This window comes from Hyperolius riggenbachi, chromosome 4 (genome assembly GCF_040937935.1).
Source record: "Hyperolius riggenbachi isolate aHypRig1 chromosome 4, aHypRig1.pri, whole genome shotgun sequence".
NCBI lineage: Eukaryota > Metazoa > Chordata > Amphibia > Anura > Hyperoliidae > Hyperolius > Hyperolius riggenbachi.
This window is the reverse complement of record NC_090649.1, coordinates 54,256,295-54,283,559: the sequence shown is the minus strand read 5'-3', so window position 1 is coordinate 54,283,559 and position 27,265 is coordinate 54,256,295. Positions and strand designations below refer to the sequence as shown.

Below are 27,265 nucleotides of genomic sequence, written 5' to 3'. Positions count from 1 at the left end.
ACAGGTGGATCTCCAAACTAACGTCACACTTTCTAATCGTCCATATTGGCCTAATTTAACAAGTATTTATAATTTCAATTAATAAGAGAAGAAAAAAAAATCATTGTTACAATCTAAAACAAAAAAAATACATAGAGTTCAACCAGGAAATATTATTTTATTTTGTTTTATGTACATTAAACATTGGCTTCTTTCTTTCTTTCTTTCTTTCTTTCTCTCATTTCTTTCTCTATCTCTTTCGGTTTCTTTCTCTATCTCTTTCGCTTTTTGTCTATCTTTCACTTTCTCCATCTTTCGCTTTCTCTATCTTTCGCTTTCTCTATCTTTCGCTTTCTCTATCTTTCGCTTTCTCGATCTTTCGCTTTCTCGATCTATCTTTCGCTTTCTCGATCTATCTTTCGCTTTCTCGATCTATCTTTCGCTTTCTTGATCTATCTTTCGCTTTCTCGATCTATCTTTCGCTTTCTCGATCTATCTTTCGCTTTCTCGATCTATCTTTCGCTTTCTCGATCTATCTTTCGCTTTCTCGATCTATCTTTCGCTTTCTCGATCTATCTTTCGCTTTCTCTCGATCTATCTTTCGCTTTCTCTCTATCTATCTTTTGCTTTCTCTCTATCTATCTTTTGCTTTCTCTCTCTTTCGCTTTCACTTTTTCTCTTTCACTTTTTCTCTTTCACTTTTTCTCTTTCACTTTTTCTTTCTTTCACTTTGTCTTTCTTTCACTTTCTGTCTTTCTTTCACTTTCTGTCTTTCTTTCACTTTCTGTCTTTCTTTCGCTTTCTTTCGCTTTCTCTCTCTTTCTTTCGCATTCTCTCTCTCTTTCTCTCTCTCTCTCTCTCTCTCTCTCTCTCTCTCTCTCTCTCTCTCTCTCTCTCACTCTTTCTTTCTTTAGTGCTCGCTCTCTTTCGCTCTGTCTCTTTCTCTTCCTTCTTTTCTTTCTTTCTTTTTTTTTCTTTCTTTCTTTTTTTCCATCCCAATAATCTCTTATAAGAAAGTTGTAGGGTAAGATTTTAGCTCATGTGGAAGTATAAACCCTGATGGCAGGGAAGATTAATTTTCATTCCAGTCAGTGATCTAGCGATAGAGGATCGCTGTGTTATTTTTCATTTGCCGCAGGGAGACCAGTTGCTGCATTAGAGAGACGGAATTATATTTCTTCAAGTATTTAAACCGTGAAGTGGAACGTTTTTACACCCTCCTGTTCGTAGTAAATTGTAACGTCCCTCCCTGTCTGCTTCTCGGAAACCCTGGGCCCACGCCTCCGATTTCATCTCATACTATACCTTGTGGGGTTACCAAATCACATTTCCAGCCAATTTGGCCTGCTGATGCTTTGCAGCTCACATAATCACATTGCAATCAGGAGACTGCACAAGCCCGAAGACATCTGTGTGCACCTTCTCAGAGGAGACTATCACGGTAGCTTTACTGTCACTCCGTGATACTTCTAGTAACTCAGACCTTTCACTAGAGCAGAGCTTTTCAAACAAGGTCGTATACTGAGTTATTGTGAATACACACACACACACCACACACACACCACACACACACCACACACACACACCACACACACACACTACACACACACACCACACACACACCACACACACACCACACACACGTACACACGTACGTTAAAGTGAACCGAGCACCTTTTTTATCACTCAGGACATATCTATAGCACATGAAAAATTCATGCCGACAATCTGTTTCATTATTAAAATAAACTTTCATTTTACCTTGTATTTTACATTCAAAGTAGATTAATTACCCTGTTTCAGCAGGGCCCGTCTGCAGAGCTTTCAGGATCCTAATTGTTTTATTGGGCTAATTACCAAGAGGTAAACAATGCTATTAGACAACAAAGGGGGTTAGTAATTAGGACTGTTTCTTCAAAGACCTAGTGTGTGTCAATGTGTCAAGATAGCATCTCTGACTTCTGTAAATAAGGAATGTGAGAAGGGGAGGGGGGAACATGGCATCTTCTATGCCAGGAGAGATTCCATTGAAAGAGAATGTGCTCAGTTCCCTTTAACCTTTCTGAAATGACTGACTGACTCCGATGATACAGCCACTTCCTGTACACACAGTAATTTAGCCCTCTTCTGAAAGGCGTCCACTGTTTTCTTAACCGATTAGAGTATAGGTGACAAGCTGCAGTAGATCTTTTTTACATCTGTGACAGAGTATTTTGTTGACGTTCAAATTCCTACTCAATTTTGGGCCCTGGATACATGAAGCTGCACCACACCTCACACAACCTCAGAGAGGACCCTTTTCCACTAGCTGCATTTAGACGCAAAACGCATGTGTTTGCTGATTCTGAAGTGCAGTCTGTTTCACATAATAATCTTGGGTGGCCTTTCCTACGGCTGCGTTCCGATTTAAAAAAAGCGCACAAGTCTGTGCGATTGTGATGCGTTTTGTAGTTTAATGTAAAGTACAGGAACGCATGAAAAACGCATAGAAATGCGTTTTACGCTTTGTATTGATTTAACCACTAGTATCTATTTTCAAACACTTGCCAATGAGAAAAAGGGAAATGCAAACTTATAAAAAACACACATCAAAATAGGTTAAAAATGTTGCATTTTGCAGTGAAAAGGGACCCATAAGCAGGATCCATAAACTTGGTCACTCCCAGAGTGCACCTCAAAACCTTTGGAGCCAGAGCTTTCTGTCGTGCTGCCCCTACCCTTCGGAATTCCCTACCACACTCAGTAAATACAACCCCATCCCTGGAGTTATTCAGATCCAGACTGAAAAACCTGTTTAGCCTTGTGGACTTGTATAATTCTTCCTCTGTAGCCACAATTTACCAATCAACCAATTACTGGTCTGAGCCATCACTCATGAGTTCTATGGGAGAAAAGTGCTTTACAAATGTAAAGGTAGCCATACATCTAGCAATTCTAATTCAATCAGCAAAGCGATCAACTTTACTGGGGAATCGACTTCAGCGTAGTTGATCGAACGTGGATCGACTAGTGACCCATACATTACAAGCGATTCCTATGTGATTCATCTTCAATAATCGATCTGACCAATGTTGTGTCTCCATGCTCTGAATGCAAAAATCGATCAAATGGTATGTGCATAGTAGCAGATTCCTGTGCGATCGACCGATATCTTGCATCCTGCTCGATCGAGTAAGCTAGTTGATTCGACATGTTATCAGCCACTTTGCATCGATTTTGAAATCTGCAACACACTAGATCCTCTGTTGATTCCTTCTCGATTCAATAAAATGATTGAATCGAATGGTCGTGCGTAACGCAAAATTGCTAGATGTATGGGCACCTTTATTAGTTGTTGTTATCTGTGACAAACTACAGGTGAAACTCAAAAAATTTGAGTATTGTGCAAAAGTCCATTTATTTCAGTAATTCAACTTAAAAGGTGAATGTATTCTATGAAATAGACCATACATGTCAAACTCCAGCCCATGGGCAAATCTGGCCCTCGGAGCAATAAGATTTGGCCCTCAGGGGTTTCCCACTGCATTATGTTTGGCCCACTCTAGACCACTAGACATGTGGGAATTGTGTAGATGAGGGAGGACCACTAAACCTCAGGGAACTGTATAGGGGATGTTTGAGGGCCTATTAGACACCAGGGAACTTTTATAAAGGAGAGCAGTGGCCACTAGACATTGAGGCCAGCTCCTGACTTGATTTCAGAGCTCAATTTCGGCCCACTTTGTATTTGAGTTCGACACCCCTGAAATAGACTCATTACATGCAAAGTGAGATATTTCAAGCCGGTGTTTGTTATAATGTTGATGATTATGGCTTACAGCTTATGAGAACCCCAAAATCAAAATCTCAGACCATTAGAATATTGTGAAAAATATTCAATATTCTAGGCTCAAAGTGTCAGACTCTAATCAGCTAATTCGTCCAAATCACCTGTAAGGGGTTCCTATTTCATACATTAGTTTCACCTTTTAAAGAGACACTGAAGCGAAAAAAAAAATGATATTATGATTTGTATGTGTAGCACAGCTAAGAAATAAAACATTAAGATCAGATACATCAGTGTAATTGTTTCCAGTACAGGAAGAGTTGAGAAACTCCAGTTGTTATCTCTATGCAAACAAGCCATTAAGTTCTCTAAGTTAGTCGTGGAGAGGGCTGTTATCTGACTTTTATTATCTCAACTGTTCCTGGACTATTTACTTTTCCTCTGCTAGAGGAGAGGTCATTACTTCACAGACTGCTCTGAAAGACTCATTTTGAATGCTGAGTGTTGTGTAATCTGCACATATTATAGAATAATGCAATGTTAGAAAAAACACTATATACCTGAAAATAAAAGTATGAGAATATTTTCTTTGCTGCTAAACTTCTAGTAATTATTCATAGTACACAACCAATTCACTATATCATATTTTTTTTTTTCGCTTCAGTGTCTCTTTAAGTTGAATTACTGAAATAAATGGACTTTTGCGCAATATTATATTTTTTCAAGTTTCACCTTTATTTTGTCTGATTGCCATTGCTCTGTCCCAAGGCACAGTGGGTAGACTCCTCCTTCATCCCACTCCAGTTTGGGCAACTCAGCCAAGCTTGCCTAGACGGTCACAATGCTGCCAGCAGAGTCTCAGCCAGAATAATCAGTGTTTTGGTTGGCTGAAGTCGGACATCTGCACAAGATTTAATAAATAATTTAGATAGCCTAATGAGATCAGTGTACAGAATGGGAGAGCAAAATCACAAGTTTCTGCTTGTCCTATATTTTACTTATGGCTTTCTTGATCATAACCTTTTCCTGTGCATTTCTCCAAGACAAGCATGCAGCTAATCTTGTCAGAAACCCCTGGTCTGCTGCATGCTAGTTCAGGGTCTATGGCTAAAAGTATTAGAGGCAGAGCATCAGCAGGGCAGCCAGGCACCTGGGATTGTATGAAATTAAATGTCAGCCTCCATATCCCACTCCGTTCAGGTTCCCTTTAATGCTTTTTCCAATCTCTGGCACCAGCTGTAGTGCTTTACAGCACCATGGCTACCCGTTTCCTGGGTTGCCTTTAGGATAGCTATACATACAGGAGATGAGTGTAGTATATAACATAGTTCCCAAGCATCCCGATTTGAGCGGGAGTTTCACGGGTTGGGAGGCATGTCCTGTGCCGCTGGTCTTGTAACCTCACATGCCTCCTTCCTCTGCTCCTTGCCTGCGGTTTGGGCAGATTGCAGAATTAATGTGCAGCACAGAAGCCGTGCTTTTCTAACCTCTTACAGCCAGGCTCCAGTGATTTACGACCTCCTGACACCTCTGACCTCTTGCTGTACTGTCCAGAGTCTCCTCCTGCATGATTACATGTGAAGAGACTGATGCTGGGCAGAGGGCAAGAAGTCAGAAAGTTAGAGATGACAGGTGGTCACACATCATTGGAGCCTAGCTGTATGAGGTGAGATGAGCACAGCTTCTGCTGCACATTCACTATGCAGTCTACAGAAATAATAGTGACAGCTGAGCTGAATGTGGGCAGTCCCCCTTGATGCAATACAAGGGTTAACTGTATGGGGGAGGGGAAGAAGGGCATACTAATAATCCGAATAATAATCCGAACATTTGTATAGCGCTTTTCTCCTGTTGGACTCAAAGCGCTCAAGAGCTGCAGCCACTGGGACGCGCTCAGGAGGCCACTAGACACCAGAGTTAACTATATGGGGGCACACTAGGCACCAGGGTTCACTATATGGGGAGGGACACACACTAGGCACCAAGGTTCACTATATGGGGGAGGGACACATACTAGGCACCAAGGTTCACTATATGGGGGAGGGACACATACTAGGCACCACGGTTCACTATATGGGGGCACACTAGACACCATGGTTCACTATATGGGGGGCACACTAGACACCAAGGTTCACTATATGGGGGCACACTAGACACCATGGTTCACTATATGGGGGGCACACTAGACACCAAGGTTCACTATATGGGGGCACACTAGGCACTAAGGTTCACTACATGGGGAGGGACACACACTAGGCACCAAGGTTCACTATATGGGGGAGGGACACACACTAGGCACCAGGGTTCACTATATGGGGGGGAGGGACACACACACTAGGCACCAGGGTTCACTATATGGGGGGGAGGGACACACACACTAGGCACCAGGGTTCACTATATGGGGGGGAGGGACACACACACTAGGCACCAGGGTTCACTATATGGGGGGAGGGAAGCACACACTAGGCACCAGGGTTCACTATATGGGGGGAGGGACACACACTAGGCACCAGGGTTCACTATATGGGGAGGGACACACACTAGGCACCAGGGTTCACTATATGGGGGGAGGGACGCTCACTATATGGGGGAGTGAGGTGGCCCACTATACACCAGGGTTTGCGATATATGGGGAGGGGCACACTAGACACCAGAGTTCACTATATGGGGGGAGGGACACACACACTAGGCACCAGGGTTCACTATATGGGCTAGTGAGGGGGCACACTATACACTAGGGTTTGCTATATAGGGTAGGGGGCCACAATAGACACCAGGGTTCACTATATGGGGGGGGGGGGGAGGGGCACGCTAGACACCAGGGTGTATTTGTGATTGTGAAACCCACTGAGAACATGCATAAGAACTTGATTACAGCTAAAATAGTATCAGCAGAATAATTGGGGACTACAGTACTTACACTACATAATATAGACATATGGCAATGGTAGGGATTAGATTATGAGCTCCTTTGAGGGACAGTTAGTGACAAGATATATATATATATATACACTCTGTACAGCGCTGCGTAATATGTCTGCGCTATATAAATACTAAATAATAATAATAATTCATGTCAAAGTGTACCTGTGCCTATACATGAGGGAGGTGGTTTGATTAGAGAGGCGGTTCTGTGGAGGGAGTAAAATAAAGATTTGTAAGATGTCATTGTAGACGTTACAGATATCTTGACCATCATTTTTATTCCATTTCTACATAACTAATTTCGAAATGGACCAGTAATGTTCATGAGTTTTTTAGCGTACGTGTACTCTTAGGTCAGGTCATTGGTTAAAACTGTTAACATGGGCATCCTGCAATGACTGTCTCTCTATATGTAGAGTGGTCAAAATTAATTAGGTAGAACCTTTCGCAGCACTAATGCCTCTACCTGTTGCTGTTGAATAAAGGTTACTTCCTTGTTCTAACAGAGCCCTGTCATGTGATAATGCCTTCTGATGACTGCCTGCTCCATTGGCTGATGGGAAATTAGCTGCAGCCAGACTTTCTCTGCTCACTCCTGTCTGCTGCTCTCGCATAAATCACCCTGGCGCAGTTCCAGTCACTCACTGAGAGAAGCCTAGGGCTAGGCATTAGATAATCTTTCATCAGCCAACGGCGTAGGAAATCATAATTCGGCATCATCACATTGCAACACGGTTAGAAAAGGAAGCATTCTTTTATATGGTATAAAACAAAGGTACGTTTATAATTCTGTCAGTTTCTAGATGATTCAATTTAACCACCCTACATTCTGAGTCATATTGTAGGGTTCAGATCCACTTTAAGACAATGCTACAACTAGAGTCTTTGCAGAATAATATATATTAATCTGATATCAAGGACAAAGTGCTAGAGGAAGACAGTGCTATCAAGTGTATAGTAAAAACTGATTCTGTGGGCCAGATTTATCAAAGCATTACAGACAGTTTTTTTTTTTTCTCAAACTGTTCTAACCAGCAGGGGAACTGTTCTGCATGATGAGTAACTTCTTAAATCCTACTCAATAGTGGCAGTTTAGTGTGAGTTTTTAGAACTGCACTACAGTTAAGAAACGTGCAAATCCATTCATAAACTGCTGCAAATTGAGTGCTTAATAGCAGTTCTACAGATTGTGCAGACTAGGCATGATTTGTGAAGGGCTCTTCCCCCTGCTGAATTACTCAGCTCCTGCTGGTATTAATACAGCAGATTACCTCAGCAACAGCAATTCCCCTCACAGGCCTGGTGCACACCAAAAAACGCTAGCAGATCCGCAAAATGCTAGCAGATTTTTAAACTCTTTTTGTTATTTTTCGGTAGCGTTTCAGCTAGCATTTTGCGGTTTTGTGAAGTGTTTTTGTGTAGTAGATTTCATGTATTGTTACAGTAAAGCTGTTACTGAACAGCTACTGTAACAAAAACGCTTGGCAAACCGCTCTGTAATGCCGTTTTTCAGAGCGGTTTGCGTTTTTCCTATACTTAACATTGAGGCAGAAACGCATCCGCAATCCAAAATCTGCAGCAGCCCGGGAGTATGCGTTTCTGCAAAACGCCTCCCGCTCTGGTGTGCACCAGCCCATTGAAGTACATTACCCTAGCTGATCCGCTCCCGCAAGCGGATCGCAAACCGCAGCAGAACCGCTCTGGTGTGCACTAGGCCACACACTACACTGTCTAAGAAGCTTTTCTAACTCCTCTTATTTTACAACAGTTTTAGAAGGAAACTGCATCTAGTTATTTCTTAAGATGTCTGAGACAGTTCTGCACGGATTTCTAAAAACCTACCAATATTTTGTCTCAGGCACTCTTGATAAATGTCCCCCTTTGTGACATTACAGGTGCAACTCTAAGTATGAGGCCAGCGCCCATCCCTATAGATGACACAGAGTGGAGGCAAACCCCACCCCCTGTCACCGCTACCTCCGGCACATTCAGGTTACGACGGGGCAGTCGCTTCACCTGGAGGAAAGAGTGCCTGGCTGTCATGGAAAGGTATGGCTCACTTCCTGAACATGTTTATGGATTTGAATATTCCCATTTGTGTCGTCACTTTGCTGTCTTCTTAAAGTAAATCTGTCACAAATATGCTTTTGTAATCTTTTGAAACTGCATGGTGTAATTGCTCGGTTAATATATTGTCCTCCAGGTACCGTATTTTTCAGACCATAAGATGCTCCTGACCATAAGACGAACCTAGGTGTAGAGGACAAAAAGCGGGAACAAATATATACTAAAGCTGGTGTGTCCATGGTGCGGGGGGGTGTCTTGTGGATCTTATTCCCCCAATTATGTCCCCCTAGTACCTCTTGTGCCTTCCTTGTACCTCTCGTTTCCCTACTTTGTCCCTTTGTGTCCTTTGTCCCCGTTGTTTTAAAGAACAGCTTTACTTCAGTTCAATAGCATGACCGTGCTGCCGAGGGGAGGGGCAGAGGAGAACATATGATTCCTTCAGAAGATAGCATCACTGCCGCCTGCGTTTGTTAATTTGAGCCAATGGTCTCACGGGCGGGACAAGGCTCCATCATTGGCGCCAATCACTGCACTTGCTGAGTAGCAGTGACCAATCATAGGTCACTGCTACTCAGAGTATACAGAACATTATTCTGGAACAGAGGAGAAAGGTTGTAAAGAGTTGGATGGGTGTATTTTACCTCTTTAGTAAGACCTAGTTCACCCTTCCAGATTTTTAATATATGTGTTGCAAAAAGTACAGATGTAATGCACAGATACTTTTGCATTGCTACCGAATACATATTTACAATCATATACGGTACATTAAATAATGATAGTCTAAACTAGTGTTTTAACTTTCCACACACATTTGTTACCTAAGACAAGAGATGGTTGAACCCCAATAGGGGCTTTCTCCTTTTTTTTTTTTTTTTTTTTATTCACAGCCAGACTGCTACTGATTTACAATATTACCTTTGTTGATAGTGGTTACTTGACAAATCCTGTAAGGTTTTTTTTTTTTATATATTTATTTTTGGTTTGTTTAACTAGTTAAGGACCGCACTTATAGAAATACACCAACACCGCGTGTTCTCGCTGCTTTCATCCCTCCCGACAATATCGCCGCTGTTTCCCCGCCGCAGCTTACTTGCTCTGCAGTCTCTATAAAGGCAGAGCCCTGTGAGCGGGTCAGGAGCCGATTTCATTGGCTCCTGGCCCTGTCTATCAACAGAAGCAGCTCCCATTGGCTTACATTGATAGGCAGGGTCAGGAGCCAATGAAAGCAGCTCCTGACCAGCTCACAGGAACTCTGCCGTCATAGAGACGGCAGAGTGTGTGGCTGAGGTGGACGGCGTTTGTGGTGATTCGCCGTTTTTTCCGTCGTTTCTTCTACCAGCCATCTCTGGTCCTCAAAGAAGTTATCAGGCAAATAAAAGAAAATAAGTGCTACTTATCGGGGGCTTCTTCCAGTCCCAAGCTCCCAGCATGTTCCTTGCTGCAGCTCTCCCTTCAGCCATTTGCCGCAGCTCCGTCCCGGTCCCCGGCGATGACGTCAGAGCGACCTCCAGGGAGCTTGGGGCTGGAGGAAGCTCCGGGTAAGAAGCACTTATTTTCTTTTATTTGCCTGATAACTCCTTTAAGGGGGCAGAGACGGCTGGTACTTAAAGAGTAACTGTCAGGCTGCAGAAGCTAATTTAAACCTCTATTCTCCTGTGTTAAACAGTTTAGAAGGAAGCCAAAAAGCCATTAGTGAAGATAAAAATCTCAGTTACCTTTGATGTGTGCTTATCAGAAAAGCTGTTAGACCTAAGAGGACGCAAGCCGCATACTATACTGCAAAGCATTCTGGGGCCCTCCCCTCGGCTGCTAATGAGACGTTACAGCAGCTTGTAATCAGTCCAGCGTGTAGCACTGATAAATCTCCGGGCCAAGTACACTGCAGGAGTCAGTTATTGTTCCTAGCCACATGGCTCATTAATATTCACTGCACACTGTGTTATTCAGTACGAGCTTTTCTGTGATCAGGAAGCAGGCAGGACATGACGACACATTTGACAGAAAAACATGGAACCTGCCATGAGCTGTCAGGAGCATCAATCTCTGCATATACTATATAAAAATTCTGTGAAGTACAAACGTGGACAGTGAAATGCATATGTAATGTAAGTACAGCCAATCTTTAGCTACTGATATATGTGTTTATTTTCTCTTAGACCTTATACCTAACAGCTCCTCTTTAAGTGGTTAATAAACCAACAAAAAAAAGAGCAAAGCTTTGATATAAAGCAGAAGAAAAACATATGAATAATAAGTGCACTCGACAACGGTATACAGTGATTCCCAGCACTGGTGAATGCTCTGCCAACAATGCAGTGTGTAACGGTGAAGGGCTAACCTCACAAAACCTTTCATAAACAAAAAAGAAACTCTTCAAATCTGCAGCGAATTTCTTTTCATCTCTTCTCAATTTATATGGTAATTTATGCAGCCTATACAATCCACTGAGTCCATATACGGCTGAATGTTTTGGATGTTTTCCTAGCATCACAAGTTAGTCCATGTTTGGGTATAGCTTGATTAACTAACCAGATCCAGGCTTTTAAAGTGACACTGAAGTGAAAAAAAAAAACTTATGATATCATGAATTGTATGTGTAGTATGGATAATAAATAGAACATTAGTAGTAAAGCAAAGAGTCTCCTGTTTTTATTTTCTGGTATCTACCTTTTTTTTTTTTTTTTTTTTTTTTTTTTTAAATAGCATTGTATCATTCTGCCATATTTGCAATTTACAAAGCACTCTGTATTTTAAACTATGTAACAGAGCAGCGCTAATGACCCTTTCTACTTCCATGCAGTAAAAATCTTATCTGAAGTTGTCTTGTTTATTTGAAGTATAAGGGAACCTATACACTTATCGGTTTCTGCCATCGTTTTTTATGGCCGATTCGACCACTGTGATCGACTAGGCTAGAAATCGGTGCAGCAGGCAGTGTGATCGATTCACCGATAGATTTCTGGCCAAGTTTGATAGATTTACTCAATCGGTCCGAGCAGAAAATCTAGGTCAGTCGGCTGCTGGCGGCAAATCGATGGCCCATAGATTTGCATTGGATCAAATCGTGTAGCAATTCATTTCAATAGGTTTCATACTGAAATCTATTGAAAATCAGTTCCTAGTAAGTGGCACACATCAGATAGATTTCTGTAAAATTCGACCAGACAGCCATCTGACAGGAATTTATCTGATGGTCAAATCTGCTAGAAATCGGTTAGTGTATGGGTGCCTTATGTGCCTCAGAAAACAGCAACCCAGCTCAGAGAAGATCTTTTGCATAGATAGCAAGTTAAGTTTCTTAAAGGTAGCCATACACTGGTCGATTTGCCATCAGATTCGACCAACAGATAGATCCCCCCTCTGATCGAATCTGATCAGAGAGGGATCGTATGGCTACCTTTACTGCGAAAAGATTGTGAACCGATTTCAGCCTGAAACCGTTCACAATCTGTTGTGGTGGTGGTGCTGCCGCTCCCCCCGCCCGCCTGCATACATTACCTGCTCCGCCGGCACGACTCACCCCGGTCACCTTTGCTCCGTCTCCGCTCTGGTCTCCGGCCCCGACATGCTTCACTTCTTCCTGCCGGGCAGGAGGAACTGAAGCATGCCGGAGACCTGCGCGGACACGGAGCAGCGGTGACCGGGGACAGTCGCGCCGGCGGAGCAGGTAATGTATTGCCGCTCTATTGCGTTGGTCGCCGGGCACTCGAACGCCGCTAGCGACGCACTCCCTACCCACGGGCGATCGACGGTAATTTTCCGCACAGAGCGATCGACTGGATCGGTCGAAATGGATCGAAATTCGGCGGGTAGCATGAACGATTGGCAGCAGATTCGATCCCAGTGATCGAATCTGCTGTCGAAACAGCGGCAAATCGGGCCAGTGTATGGCCAGCTTAACTCTTCCTCTACTGGAGACATGACTCATATCTCTGCTGCTAATGTTATATTTCTTAAGGGGCCCATACACTCAGCCGATTTTCTGGCCGACCGATTGATCCCGATCGATCGATTGATCGTTTGCAAATCGGTTGGCCAATCGACCGATTGATGGCCGATTTCGATGGATTTCCATCGAACTGGCAGGGTGGAAAATTTAGGTCGATCTGATTAGATTGCTTATCAGTTTGCATTGGCCTTAATGGAAATCTGATGGCAAAAAAATGACATCAGATCGAATTTCAATAGATTTCAAACTGAAATCTATTGGAATTCTATCCTGGTAAAAAATGTTCTAAAAACGCATCAGATAGATCATCAGATGCATTTCTTATCTATCTGCTGCCAATCTGACGAGTGTATGGGCACCTTTAGCTGTACTACACATATAATGCATTATTTCATAAGTTTATTTTACTTCAGATTCCCATTCAGAAATGTATCACTGGTAGTGACCTCTTTAGTCCTACTTGGTGATTTGTACGGAGTGTTTGTTTACAGCGGCAGATATTGCTTGCTTGGCAGTTGAAAAAAAACATTATTTCCCACAATGCAACAAGGTTTACAGACAACTGTCAGTACCATGGTTATGACATCACTGTGGGAGGTGTTTCACCACAATATCAGCCATACCAACCCCCCTGATGATCTTTTAGAGAAAAGGTTAAGCTTTCTCATGGGAAAATCCAATCGACTACTGATTGGAATGGAGTTCAATCTTTAGTTAAAGTTTCTCTTTAAAGGGATACTTCAGTCAAAAATAAAGCAGATTTTAACTTCTTCCAGCCCTGTGGACTCCTACTGTGCCCACGACATCCTCCTGATCCCCTTTGGGCAGTGGCAGCGGGCCCCTGCCAAGCAGGACTGTAGTCGCCCCCAGCCGCCCGCACGTGGTGGCGCTCCCGTGACCAGGAGCATTCTGAACATGCGCAGTAAGAGTCATTTGCTACTGCACATGTGCAGAACACTTTCCGTGCAAGAAGCGCAACCAGGTTGCGTGCTGCTCGGGGCCACTCGTGGCGCAGTAGCGGCCGACAGCCCAGCTTTGTGGGGGTCGTCGCTGCTGCTCGGAGGGGATCAGGAGGGTATTGTGGACACTGTAGGAGTCCAGGGGGCTGAAAGAATCCCTAGGTAAGTTAAAACCTTTTTTGTTTTTTTCTACTTAAGATTCACTTTAAGTGAACCATCATTCATATCTTTCTAATGCATAAATAGAAAAATTTATTTTCGCGCATGAAGTAGCAGGACTTTATAACCGCAACAACAGTGAAAATTCCCAATAAAATAACCCCTGTCCTGAAGATTCTAGGAATCCCTAAACTAAATTCAGAGGTAAATTCTGAAACCTTGCGTCAGAAAATCTCACTGAAGCACAACCCCGTACACTGTAAAGAGAGGCCCCAGTTTCATAACGCCTAAAAGGAGGCATAAATATTTCTCCTAAATATTATATTTTGTGTGTTGGATGATTTTACCTGTAGCAATGATGAGGTACAAAATTGGTATTTGCACATGGAGGACTGTTAGTGCAACGATATTCAAATCGTATCTATGGTCCAAATTACAAGCGTCGAACTCAAGGCCTGTGGCCGAATGTGGCCCACCACACCAATTTATGTTGCACTCAAGAGCTTTTAACATGCCTTGTTGTATGCAGTAAAAGTAAGGAGGAAGTTTCCCTGTCCTCCTGCAGACCACTATCGCTGCCTGGGACCCTCTGGAAGTTTGCGTCCACGCTCCTCTCTGTGCCAGTGCAGGACCGTGCTGCATCTGCGTGAGTACGGCCACGCCCGGGCAGCAGCATGGAGCCGCTTGTGAATGAGCATATGCTGCGCACAACAGGTGCTGCTGTACACACACAGGTGCAGTGCTGCTGTGCTTGTGCATTAAGGGGGGCATGGCCACGATAAAATTTGACAAGCTCTTGGGGGAGTCCACGCTCAGCAACGGTTCTGGCCAGGAGGATGTAGGGAGCTACTGCTGGATCCAGAGGCTTCCCCCTTCATAGGTATGTATCTGTTTTTCTTAATATTTTCTGCCTTGGGTACACTTTGAAGCATCCATACATGTGAACAGAAAAAGGGAAGAAAAAAATAAAATGAAACCAGGATCTTCTTGTTACATACTTACTGTTTGTTAAGATTAAAAGAGACCCTGTAACATAAAAAAGTGCCCCGGGGTTACTTACCTCGGTTGAGGGAAGCCTCTGGATCTTAATGAGGCTTTCCCCGTCCTCCACCGTCCCACGGTGGTCTCACTGGGCACCTCCAAGGTGGCAGCCGACAATTTGTCAGGCTGTGACTGGCTGTGGAGCAGGTGCAGTAGCGCCTGCAATATTTACCTCTCCGGCTCCAGCGCAGGCGCAGTAGCGGCTCTTGGCTCGGGATCAGGTGGAAATAGCCGATCCCAATCAGATCTGCTCTACTGCGCTGGAGCCGGAGAGGTAAAAATTTACATGGCTGCCGTTCGAGGGGCCCAGCGAGACCACCGTGGGATGGAGGAGGATGGGGGAAGCTGCGATATTTCCCTGCTCCTCCCTCTTCTGCAGAGTAGCGCAGTGCTGCAGTGTGATATTTCCCTGCTCCTCCCTCTTCTGCAGAGGAGTGCAGTGGAGCAATGTGATATTTCCCTGCCTCTTCTCTCTTCTGCACAGTAGCGCAGTGGAGCAGTGTGATATTTCCCTGCTCCTCCCTCTTCTGCAGAGTAGCGCAGTGGAGCAGTGTGATATTTCCCTGCTCCTCCCTCTTCTGCAGAGTAGCGCAGTGGAGCAGTGTGATATTTCCCTGCTCCTCCCTCGTCTGCACAGTAGCGCAGTGGAGCAGTGTGATATTTCCCTGCTCGGAGAGGTAAAAATTTACATGGCCGCCGTTCGAGGGGCCCAGCGAGACCACCGTGGGATGGAGGAGGATGGGGGAAGCTGCGATATTTCCCTGCTCCTCCCTCTTCTGCAGAGTGGAGCAGTGTAATATTTCCCTGCTCCTCCCTCTTCTGCAGAGTAGCGCAGTGGAGCAGTGTGATATTTCCCTGCTCCTCCCTCTTCTGCAGAGTAGCACAGTGGAGCGCATTTATACTTGCCTGCTCCTTCAGGTCTCCTATATTCTTCCTGACAGCCACATGCTCTATCATGCATACCTCTAGCTTTTGAATGCCATGAGTGTCACATAATCAGGAGCTGGAGGTGAGGAAGTTTAGAGTGTGCAGCTGCCAGAAAGAATGGAAAAGACAAGACATAGTAGTTCAGCAGGTAAATATTACACTGCTCAGCTGCACTACAATGTGGATGGGATGTTCCTGGGGGGGAGGTGTTTGTGTTTTACAAGCCACACTGGGCAGTTTTGGATCATGCTAATTTCACAGATGGGGTTCCGTGGATTGTTGCTGCACCCGGGTTCAGACTGACAATGTTTCAGCCAGTAACATGGTCATCCTCTGGGTGGGAAGGTAGTGTACTGTCAGTCTTTTACTGCTTACAATGATGCACGTTGGAAGCTCATGAAAGCCACATAAACTGGCAAGGAGGGCTGCATTCCCCCCGCAGGCCTTGTGTTTGACACCTGTGCTCTAGGAAGTCACCCCCATACTCTGAAATGTTGGTCAGCAGAGATTCGTTGTCTTTCCTGCACTACTAGCATCTCACAGCCTGTATGAGATGTAAGCTGCAGGAGGATGAGCGCCGTATACTGAAAGGACTTGCACTGTCGATATTTTTATTATTGGGTTATCCCCCTTCTGCCGTCTTCCATCGATTGTTACTGTTCCAAAAGCCTCCGAAGCTGTTTTTCAGCTTTGCATGTACTGTGGAAGGGGGCCAAGTGTCTGCTATAATAATATTATACCTTGATCTTAAAAGTTGCTGGATCCAATTTAGCTGCGCCTATATTGCGGAATAGCTGATATGGAGATAACTTGTTCCTGATAGACCTCAAGTGCACTCTAGGAGGATAGATTAGCCTCATATGTCCAGAGTACTGTTACTCTGCCACAGTGTGTGTTCTGTTCTCTCTACATCTCATTCCTCTGGAATATGATTTTATTTCAGTGGGTGGAATTTGAATGTAAAAGGGTGTCCATGCAATATAGAATTTCCATGACATTGGATTTAAAGCAACACTAGTTAAACTTGTGACAGGGTCCTTTAAGGTGGCAGGAGCCCTTCAGTTCAGCCCCAAATCACATTATTCAGCAGCCAAAGGATCCATTGTATGCTTGTACTACAGCCTAATATTTCTTATCATTTTTGAATAGGAAAGCCTAGAGAAATGCACACTGTATGTATTTAGAGAGTAGCCCGCACTGCTTGGATGCTGTTGTTGTCTGTTAACGTAAACCTCCAGACTAAAAATCTACTCAGCAGTACTGAAAAGGCTTGGTGTTTAACCGTTTCACAGCATCAGAACTTTGTTTTTCTTACGTAAGCCTTATTTTTAGCTGCACAAAAGCTAAGCTCCGCCCCATCAAAGAAAACTGCCCGGGCATTTTTCCCCTGATGCTTTGCAAAGCATGATGGGATTTCCTATGTTGTTCACTTTGCCTAGCAACGGGGAGGGGTGATCAGCACACAGGACAGTTGGAGCTGTGTTTTATGCTCCCTGTCACCTCCTTTCAACCAAAAAGATGGATGCCCTGATGAAATCAAACATTTGCCTTTTCTTTTAAAACAGGGAGTGTAAGAGATTATATTACCTATCTATTTTAATTAACATAACTAATGTAACTTAATGACAGTATGTTTGTTTAGGCTGGAGTTCCTCTTTAAGCTCCTTTGCCGCTTGGACTTTGTTCCCGTGAACAAGAGGTTTACACCTCGAAAAACAACGTTGTTGGATAACGGTTTGCTCACTGATCCCCCTCCTTTTTGATTTTACTGCTATAGCCTTTTGGCTACTATGGGTCTGCAATTAGTTTATCTTGATGTACTAGCTATTCATATATGCTGATATTGTGATGCTTATTCACTGTAATTGTGATATATTGCTTGCAGACCGCAGTATTTGTGTACTGTATAATCCCTTGCCAGACTTTTTGTATATATTGTTATTACCATTGTCATTCAAATGCTGCGGTTTTGTGTATAATACAAGTTCACTTTTTGCAAATATCTTATCTGGTGTGCGTGTATCGTTTATGTTTAGAATACGGTTTTCTCTACTTTGCACCCTAGTAACTATTGCATATTGGCTATTAAAATTGTGGGTGTGCAGACTTTAATCAATGGTGAGTACCCTCCTACCTTCAGACCCCCATAAAGAAGGTAATTTGGACGCAATTACCTGCCCAAAAAGTTGGGCGCCAACATAGGCGCTAATGTTTATTTCTCAAATTACCGGCAAAAGCTGATAATTTGTGTGCCGGAGGGACCGGAGTTTGCTAGCGGAAGCAGAGCAGGCACACTGAAAATGGCACCGGTGGAGTCCAGCTATGGTGTGCTTGAATGCAGAGTAGCGGTGGAGACATCGGAAATGACATTGGTGGAGTTCTGCTACTGCTTACAGAAATAACAGCAGCAGGGTTTGGCTTAGGTGTATTAAAACTCCAGGTAGAGGTGGGGACACCAGATAGCTGCATCTGATAATGGTTGTTGTACGGTTGGGGGGAGGGGGGGGGTAAATTAGTGTTAGGCATAGATAGGAGACATATCCGTGTTAGGCACAGTTAGGGGGTAAATTAGTGTTAGGCATGGGGGGAGGGAGGATAGGATAAGATCATAGGCCAATAGTAGAATACAGATAGTCCCCGACTTAGGCCCGGTTCACATTAGCGTTCGCTTTCCGGATTCGCTGGGCCGGATCCGGACCGTATACTGTACAAACAGAACGGACGTTCGGCATAGCAATGCAAAGTCTATGCGACTGTACACACGCGTCCGTTCTGTACGGACCGGATCCGGACTCCGGACACTTTTCCAACATGCGCTATTTTTAAGGTCCGGATCATCCAGCCGACTCACCCGGACTGGAGCCTGACTGCACCGTCCGGCAATAGAAACCAATGGGAAACGGAAAGCACAGAACACACTGGCTATAAAAACCGGACGTTTTACCCCACTTCCTATGCATTTTCTAGTGGCCATTTTGGATGGGGACACATGGGCACAACATTTCTGGAGTGGAGCAGCAGTGACACACGTGCTGGAGCTGTTTGGCAGTATGTCGGACGTGGAGGTGAGGCCCTACACAGCGCAGGACCTGATGCTACAGGTGCAGCTTCTGCTGACCTCCCAGACCCCAACAATATTTATATAGTGTGTATATCTCTTTAAAAAAAGGATCCGGATTGCAGCCGTATTCATACCTGATTGAAAACGTATGCAAACGGACCGGATCCGGATAGGAACCATACGGGTCCGGTCCGGACATCCGGTCCATTTTTCCCAAAAACACAAGTGTGAACGGGCCCATACGAATGACCCGCCGATACGAACGGCATGGATTCAGTGTTTCCATGGGGGAACAAGCCAAAAACATTTTTTTTCAAATTGGACTTGTAGTTTTTGAGAAAATCGATTTTAAAAAAATCAAAGAAAAAATGGCTTTTAAACTTGTATAAGCAGGCTCAGAGGGCAGAGGGGACACTGGAGGCACAGAGGAGGTACAGGGGACAGAGATGGCACAGTGTTCCGACTTAAAAAAGTGAACCTCCAGACTAAAAATCGACTCAGCAGCACTGAAAAGGCCTGGTGTTTCTTTAACAGTTTCACAGCATCAGAACTTTGTTTCTCTTGTACAAGCCTCATTTTTAGATGCACAGAAGAAAACTGCCCGGGCATTTTTCCCCTGATGCTGTGCAAAGCATGATGGGATTTCTCATGTTGTTGCTCTCATTCTGCTGTTTTGGTGCAATTTTTTTCCTTACATTTTGAATTTGACATTTGAAGCCTAGCGCATGCAGCTGGGAAAGGTGATCAGGACACAGGACAGTTGGAACTGTGTCTCCTGCTCCCTGTCACCTCCTTTCAACCAAAAAGATGGCTGCCCCCATGACAAAGATGGCAGCCCCCATGAATCACAAACATTTGCCTGTTCTTTTAAAACAGGGCGAGTAAGAGATTATATTACCTATCTATTCTAATTAACATAACTAATGTAACTTAATGACAGTATGTTTGTTTAGGCTGAAGTTCCCCTTTAAGAGATTCAGGTTAAGAAGGAACCTACAGTCCTATCTATTTTGTTAACCGGAAACTACCTGTATTGGTAATGTTTCCCGGGGCAGTTTCTAGGCTACATTGCACCCAGGGTGAGGGTGTAAAATATGATCCCCCCCCCCCCTTCCCTCCTCCGTGGACTCGCGAACACATTACTCTTTAGGGACAGTCACACAGCCACAGGTCACGAGTAGAGCTACCTACTTACTAGTGACCAGCCGCTCATCCAGGAAGAAGCAGGGACCAGGCGAGCACACAAGGGAATAGAATACCGGCAAGCCGACTCCTCCATGGGGGCTGCTTAATGACAGCCTGCAGTACCGCTACAGGACATCAGGTGTCATCCTGCGGTGGTAAAGTGATGATGACTTGACGCCTGACACAGGCAGCCCAGGAGGAGTCAAGGAAGGTGATTGCGCTGGTAATCTTCTTTCTTATTCAATTCGGCTGCACTGCGTCTCACCGGTTCCGTACTGCCTAGCAGTTATGTCCTTCTTCCTGTGCCCTCTTCTTCTACTTGCTGGTCTGCCCCCAGGGCAGTCGCCCTGCCCGCACTGCCCAAGAAACGGCCCTGATGTTTCCGATATTCTGCTATCGATAACAGTTGATAGTAGAATATCAGTAGTCTTACCAATATTCTGAGATGAGCAATATCTCACACCCAAATTAATGTGCAAGGCTGTCACATGTACGCCATGAAGACTGTTTCGGAGGCCAGCAAATAGTATACGAGGAGATGGTAGAACTTGGCAGCATTGTAGCAGCAGTGTGCTTATTGGAGGAAACTGAATAAAGTTCTATGATGAGTCTATCGCTCAGCTGTCAAATTCGGTCACCTAGTATTTCCAATAGGAGCATAGTGTTCTATCTCTAGTTGCATACTGCGTGTTCCTTCTGAGATTGGCTCTCCTAGGGTTCATAATCATTACAGATCAGATACTTCAGGTCACAATCAATCACAGGAGGGTAGGGAGCCTTTCTTGGTCGTTCAGTAGCACAATACAAGCGTTTTGCATTCAACAAAGCAGGTTTTTTTCATGAATAACTTATATTTCAGGGATTCAAGCAGCCATCTTACTGAAATCTGCCTTTAGTTATACAGGTCACACTGCAAGAGAATAATGTATATATCTAACGTAAGAGGTTTTTATAGATCCACATATGCACAGGATGTGATGCCTGCTCTGCGTATGCAGATAAAATGATGTTGCCTAATCATGAACACTTGAATTTTTCAGCTATTTTAATGAGAACCAGTATCCAGACGAGGCCAAGCGAGAGGAAATCGCCAACGCCTGCAACGCAGTTATACAAAAGCCAGGTGAGCTGAATGTGCTGGGTTCACTTTGATCTTGCCATTGGCCACATACCTATGTTCACACAGACTCACGCATAGGCCTGGAAGGGAATCTGGGGGGAGGAGTCATCGCCAGCTGTAGCCTGGAGACCTTTCTTGTGTCCAATCTCAGAATATCATCATGCATACAAAGTATGAGCACCTTGGGATGCCTGCATGCACATGTGACACTCCTCATGTCGTGTGTGTGGTTTTTTTTTTTTTGTCCAAGCAAATAGGGCCCCAGGTACCCTGTATAAAATCAACAATGAAGCATTTGTAAAGCACTTTTCTCTGGTAGGACCCAAAGGGCATAAGCTTGTCTCAGATCAGTACATAGTAATGTGTACAGGGTTAAGAGTTATGCGATCATAAATGCCAGACTAAACAGGAGGCTTTTCAGTTTTGATTTAAACGTGTCCAGGGTTGGAGCTGTCTTGATTAAGTGTGGCAAGGCATTCCATAGGGTAGGGGCAGCATGACAGAAAGCTTTGGCTCCAGAGGTTTTTAGTTGAACTCTGGAGGTGATAGGCAATCCATGTCTATCATGAAGCATGCTGGGATGTTTAGCTCTGCTACTGAAGAAGCGGAGCTCATCATCCCAAAATAAATCTTAATAGAACAAGCGAACACTTGTCGAAGATTTTTCCCTTGATTCACAACTGGAGAATGATGCACCTGACAAGACACTACATTTATAACTCTCTTTTCTCCTGGCGGACTCAATGCGCCGGAGCTGCAGCCACTAGCTCATTCGGCAGCAGTGTTAGGGCAGTGTTGCCCAAGGTCTCTTTACTGAATAGGTGTTGGCTTACTGCTATAGGAAGAGCCAAGATTCAAACCCTGCGCTCCTGTGTCAGAAGAAGAGCCCTTAACCCTTACACTCTCCAGCCACTTAAAGTGATTTAGTTTAGTTAGGGGCTTCAAGATTTCAGCACTTTGTCATTGTGTAACACAACAATTCAGTTGACTACACTTAAAGAAAATCATAGCTTAGTTAAAAATTAAAATAATGCCTTTAATAAAAAGTGAAATGTGAATTAAAAGACAACGGTAAATTGTAATGTTTACAATACACGTGTACACACAAGAAGTTCATTTCTTTCAGAGTAAAATGCACTATACGTTACTTTTTTTCCCTGTGCTGCTGCACATTTGGAAGTAATAATCTGACAGGTTTTGGACTATTCCATATCTCCATGCTGGAGTATTTCCTTTAATCTTTACAAAAGAAATCTATGGAAAGGCTCTATACAAAGATGGCAGTCAGCCTCCCTACTCATTTGTACACTATTTTGGCAGTTGGATTGAGCATCTACTGTCTGTCCAGTAAATGCTTTTGAGAGAGAGAGAAAAAAAAAAGGAAAACCCTGAGAATGCACCATGACGAGATGGACTAATCCAAAACCTGTGAGGTTTTTACAACCAACTGTGACAGCAGCATAGGAAAGAAAATGAATTGATCGTGCATTTCACTCTGGAACAGATGTACATTTTATGCATGTGCATTTAAAATGTAATTTTTTTATTGCAATAGTGGTCCTTTAAAGAGACTCTGTAATTAAAAGAAAACCCCCTGGAGGATACTTACCTCGGGAGGGGAAAGCCTCAGGGTCCCACTGAGGCTTCTTCATCCTCAATAGCTTTGGGGAATCCAGCGCTGGCTCCTCCGAAACCTTCTTGACAAGCGGCGATATTTACCTCACATGATCCAGTGCAGCGGCTCTTCATTCCGGTAAGGCATAAATTGCCAAACCGATCATATATCCCCTCTACTGTGCAGGCGCAAAGGACTCACACCTGCGCAGTAGAGCGGATCGATCGGGTTCGGCTATTTTTGCATTACCCGGACAAGGAGCCACTAGTGCCCCTGCGCAGGATCGCGGTAGGTAAATATTTACCTTGGCTCAGTTCGAGGGGTCCCGGTTCTTGAACGGTAGGGATGGAGGAGGACGGGGGGAAGCCTTGTTAGGATCCAGAGGTTTCCTCCTCCCGAAGTAAGTATCCCCCAGAGAGTTTTTTTTTTTTTTAAATTACAGATTCTCTTTAATGGGAACCTTAACTGAGAGGGATATGGATGTTTCCTTTTAAACAATACCAGTTGCTTGTCAGTCCTGCTGATCTCTTTGGCTGAATCACAGACCTGAAACAAGTATGTAGCTAATCCAGTCTGACTTCAGTCAGAGCACCTGATCTGCATGCTTGTTGAGGGGCTGTGCTTAACGTATTAGAGACACACGATCAGCAGGAGAGTCCAGCCACAGAGTAGGGCCATCGATGGGCAGTTACACTCAGTTATCTGGATATACACTTTAAACGGCTTCCTGTATAGGACAAGAAGGGCAGGATTTGGCTCTAAGTAAGTAAAGTTAACACTCTAGAAAAACATTCTAGTTACATGATTGCAGCCCTACTAAGCTTACTTTAAATGATGCAGTCCAGGAGGCAGATCTTTGTGCGCAGTCAACATGTAGGCTCCGCATCTGCTTCATCCAAGGATTGGGGGTGGGGGGATTCCAGCATTGTAATAATTTGTAAGTTGGAGAGCTCTGGTTCATAAGGTGCCACCCACTGCTTTCCAGCTAATCCACTCCCATCATGCTTTGCAGTGTAGCCGCAAATTCGTCAGACATTAAGCATTGGTATTGGGTATCTGTTGGTTTGGACTAGGTAACCTTGATGCAAATCTTATTTAGAACTTTATATGCTAAACACACACCATGCCCTACATTGTCAGGTCTAGATATTTTTATGACTTGTGCTTTAACTTTGGAAGTGGCTGACCCATTTATGAATATGACCACCACTAGATCATACAAGTCCTGGAGATAAGGGTTTTATTTCCTGCCCTAAAATTTAAGCATAGAGTACAGAAATAAATGCTGGCAGCAATGTTGCTGATCCGCAGCTGGCTTGCCGCCATCAGGGGTTTCCACGGGTGACCCCTGGAGATGTTTGCTGGTCCCGCCATCAGATTCACACTCCCGAAATCCATACAGAAAGATGTTTTGTTTGTCATCGTTACATTTTATTCAGCAAGGACCTTGAAATGTTATGTAAAAATCACAGCGATCTACATAATTTATGTCGGAACAATAATTCATTCTCTATTAAAGCCCTTGGTGGGATGCCAACCAGCTTAAATCCAGCTCGATGCCAAGCGGCTTCTGGCAGGAGTTGTGCGAGGTGTATGTGGGCGTCTCGGTGGCCTTATCGCTGTGCTTCTCTTCCTCAAGGTTAAGAGACGATGCTTTGCATTTAAAAGCTTACAGGTGCTACAGAAATAGAACGTGAGTTTGAATCTCATCACGAGCTTCAGAGCCTGCTCTGCCTTTTCAGCAAAGGAAGTAGAAATCGTGTCTCACAGGTGCCGAGGATCAGACGTTATTTCAGCTCTTTGCCAAATCTTGGGGGTCGGTTTTATAAAGGATCAAATATGGTTTGTCACCCTCTAAAAAAGGCCTCAATTCACTAGGGCCTGTTTCCACTACATGCAGATTGGATACAGAAAAACTGACTCCAATGAATGCCTATGGGCCTGTTTTCACTAAATGCAGATTTTCCTATAGGCATTCATTGGAGTCAGTATTTCTGCATCCAATCTGCGTGTAGTGGAAACAGACCCTAAACATTACCGCATTCGGTAATGCAGAAAACCGCTGATTTTACTGATCGCCTTCCCAAATGCCAATTCACTAAACCGCACTGAAAAATAAAACTACCGACTTGTACAGTAAATAACTCAAGAAATTGCAATTCACAAAGATTAAAGCATTTGATAAATCAAGTAAAAGTGTTTGGTATTTATCTCCAGCTCTGACCATCTGGTAACATTGACAGATGTAGCAGACAGTCAGTAGGGAGAGAGCCAGGCAAGAGCGCTGTAATAACAGCGCAGGAGATTTGGGCGCAGCCGGCGCCACCATAGACCGTAATAGGAATTACGGCTGTGAGTAACTTCAGTGCCGTCAGAAGACGGAGCTGAAGTTGCTCTTGACGACCAGCTAACGCCGATTGGCGTAAACTGGTCGTCTGCGGGTTACCATGGAAACTTTCCATGTCAGTTCACGGAGGGTGTCTCCGTGAACAGCCGGAGAGCCGCCGATCGCGGCTCGCCGGCAAAATGTAAACAGGTGGGGAAGAAATCCCCGCTGTTTACATCATATGGCGCTGCTGCGCAGCAGCGCCGTAAGGCAGATCGGCGATCCCCGGCCTCTGATTGGCCGGGGATCGCCGGCATATTATAGGCTGAAGCCTATCCTTCAATGCGCAGGACAGAAATCCGTCCTGCGCAGCTCACAGGGGGAGGGAGGGAGCGGCGAAACGGCGGAGTACGCTGCGAAGGGGGGCTTTGAAGAGCCCCCCCCCGCTAAGCAAATGCAGCTGGCGGCGATCAGACCCCTCCAGCAGGACATCCCCCTAGTGGGGAAAAAATGGGGGTAGTCTGATCGTCCTGCTGCACTCCTGATCGGTGCTGCGGGCTGTAGAGCCCACGCAGCACCGATCACTGAAAAATCCCCTGGTCGGCAAGTGGTTAAAACACTATAATTCGGCCTCCAGCAATAGCTGGAAGCCGAATTATATCATCTCCACTATCCACATGGAGGGGGAATAGTATTTATGCCGCCGGGAACTTGTGCAGTAGCAGGATCAGCCATATATCGGCTATGTCCTGCGCCCAAGTCTCCCGCCAGCCAATTCATGCGTACGCAGCCAGGCAGCCAATAGGGAGGGCCACACAGCAGGGGCGTAGCAATAGGGGGTGCAGAGGTAGCGACCGCATCGGGGCCCTTGGGCCAGAGGGGCCCCGAAGGGCCCTCCCTCAACTACAGTATTGGCTCTCTATTGGTCCTGTGCTCACTTCTATAGATACTTTGAATAGTGATAATCATTAACAAGCTGTTCCCCATCCCTTTCTTGCTCTCTGACACTGTAGTTGCCATTGGCAGGTTTTGGTGCGTCGTATCAATTGTTATGTATGAATGCTTGGGGGGCCCACTGCAAAACTTGCATCAGGGCCCACAGCTCCTTAGCTACGCCACTGCCACACAGCCTTCTCATCCCACTTAGTCTGATGCTCTGGCGGGCGGGACTTCAGAACGCAGAGCAGGGGATGGAAACCTTTTAAAAGGCTTTTCTGTATCCCTTTAGATGTGCATATCTTTATACTGGTATACAGAATAGCTACCACTATTGGTTGCAGCACATCTAAAGGAATGCCGGGAATGCACTGGACAAAAAACATTGACTCATGCACACCACTTGTGGGAAGACTCACCGCTTCCTGTCTGACCTGCGACACATGCAGTGAGACTTACCGAGCGGGGCTTAATGAGTTAAAGCATGTTTGTTCGGTAAATTACCGAACTTCTACTAGATGATGGAAGACTTAGTGAATTTGGTGCAATATTACATCCTGTATTTTATACTTTTTTTCCCCAAACTGCCCTTTAGTGATTTGAGGTCAAAGTCTTGAAACCCATTTTTAAAGTGTTAGACCTGTTACTATTTAGCTACATACACATGAAAGATAGATTGCGTGAAATGCATTTAAATGATCATCCCACAATTTATCTTTCAAGATATTCACGAGACGTGATGTGAACAATCATACATAACCATACACTCCTGCCAAAGTGATCCATCATGACGGTTGCTCCAAAGGCATGAGAATCGTCATGGGTCGTTTGTTTAACCCATCATTAGATCATGCACTACACAATATCTGAATGATGCATTGTTCATCAAGACGATTGCAAAGCGCCATGTTTTAAATACTTTTAGAGCAAACCGGAAGCGACATTAAAAAAAATGACTAAAGCTACCCATACATCTAGAGATTTTGGCGGCTGATTGACAGAGACTGATCCCTCTCTGATGGAATCTGAACGGAGAGAGATTTTTTGGTCACCATAAACTGATTCCCCATTGATTTCCGCATGAAATCTCTCTTGAATCTGGCTCGTGACACTGCGTCTGCTGCCTCTGTCGCTGCCCCCTAGTGTAATGTGCAATCCTGGGCATGCATTTTTACTTTACCTGTCCGCTGTCACCTGCCGTGATGTCCATGCATCTTCCGCTTCCTCCATTTGCACCTCACGCACTGCTG

At 44.6% G+C, this 27,265-nt stretch overlaps 1 protein-coding gene across 4 annotated transcripts in view; it reads left to right on the top strand.

The window, feature by feature from the left end:
* Positions 1-27,265, top strand: part of HMBOX1 (homeobox containing 1) — a 187,157-nt gene that overhangs the window by 150,748 nt on the left and 9,144 nt on the right. For all 4 annotated transcript variants that reach the window (XM_068280052.1, XM_068280050.1, XM_068280049.1 and 1 more), the window contains exons 6-7: positions 8,566-8,719; positions 21,059-21,141. In XM_068280052.1, coding sequence (XP_068136153.1) covers positions 8,566-8,719; positions 21,059-21,141 — 237 coding nt within the window. The remainder of the gene's footprint in view (positions 1-8,565; positions 8,720-21,058; positions 21,142-27,265) is intronic.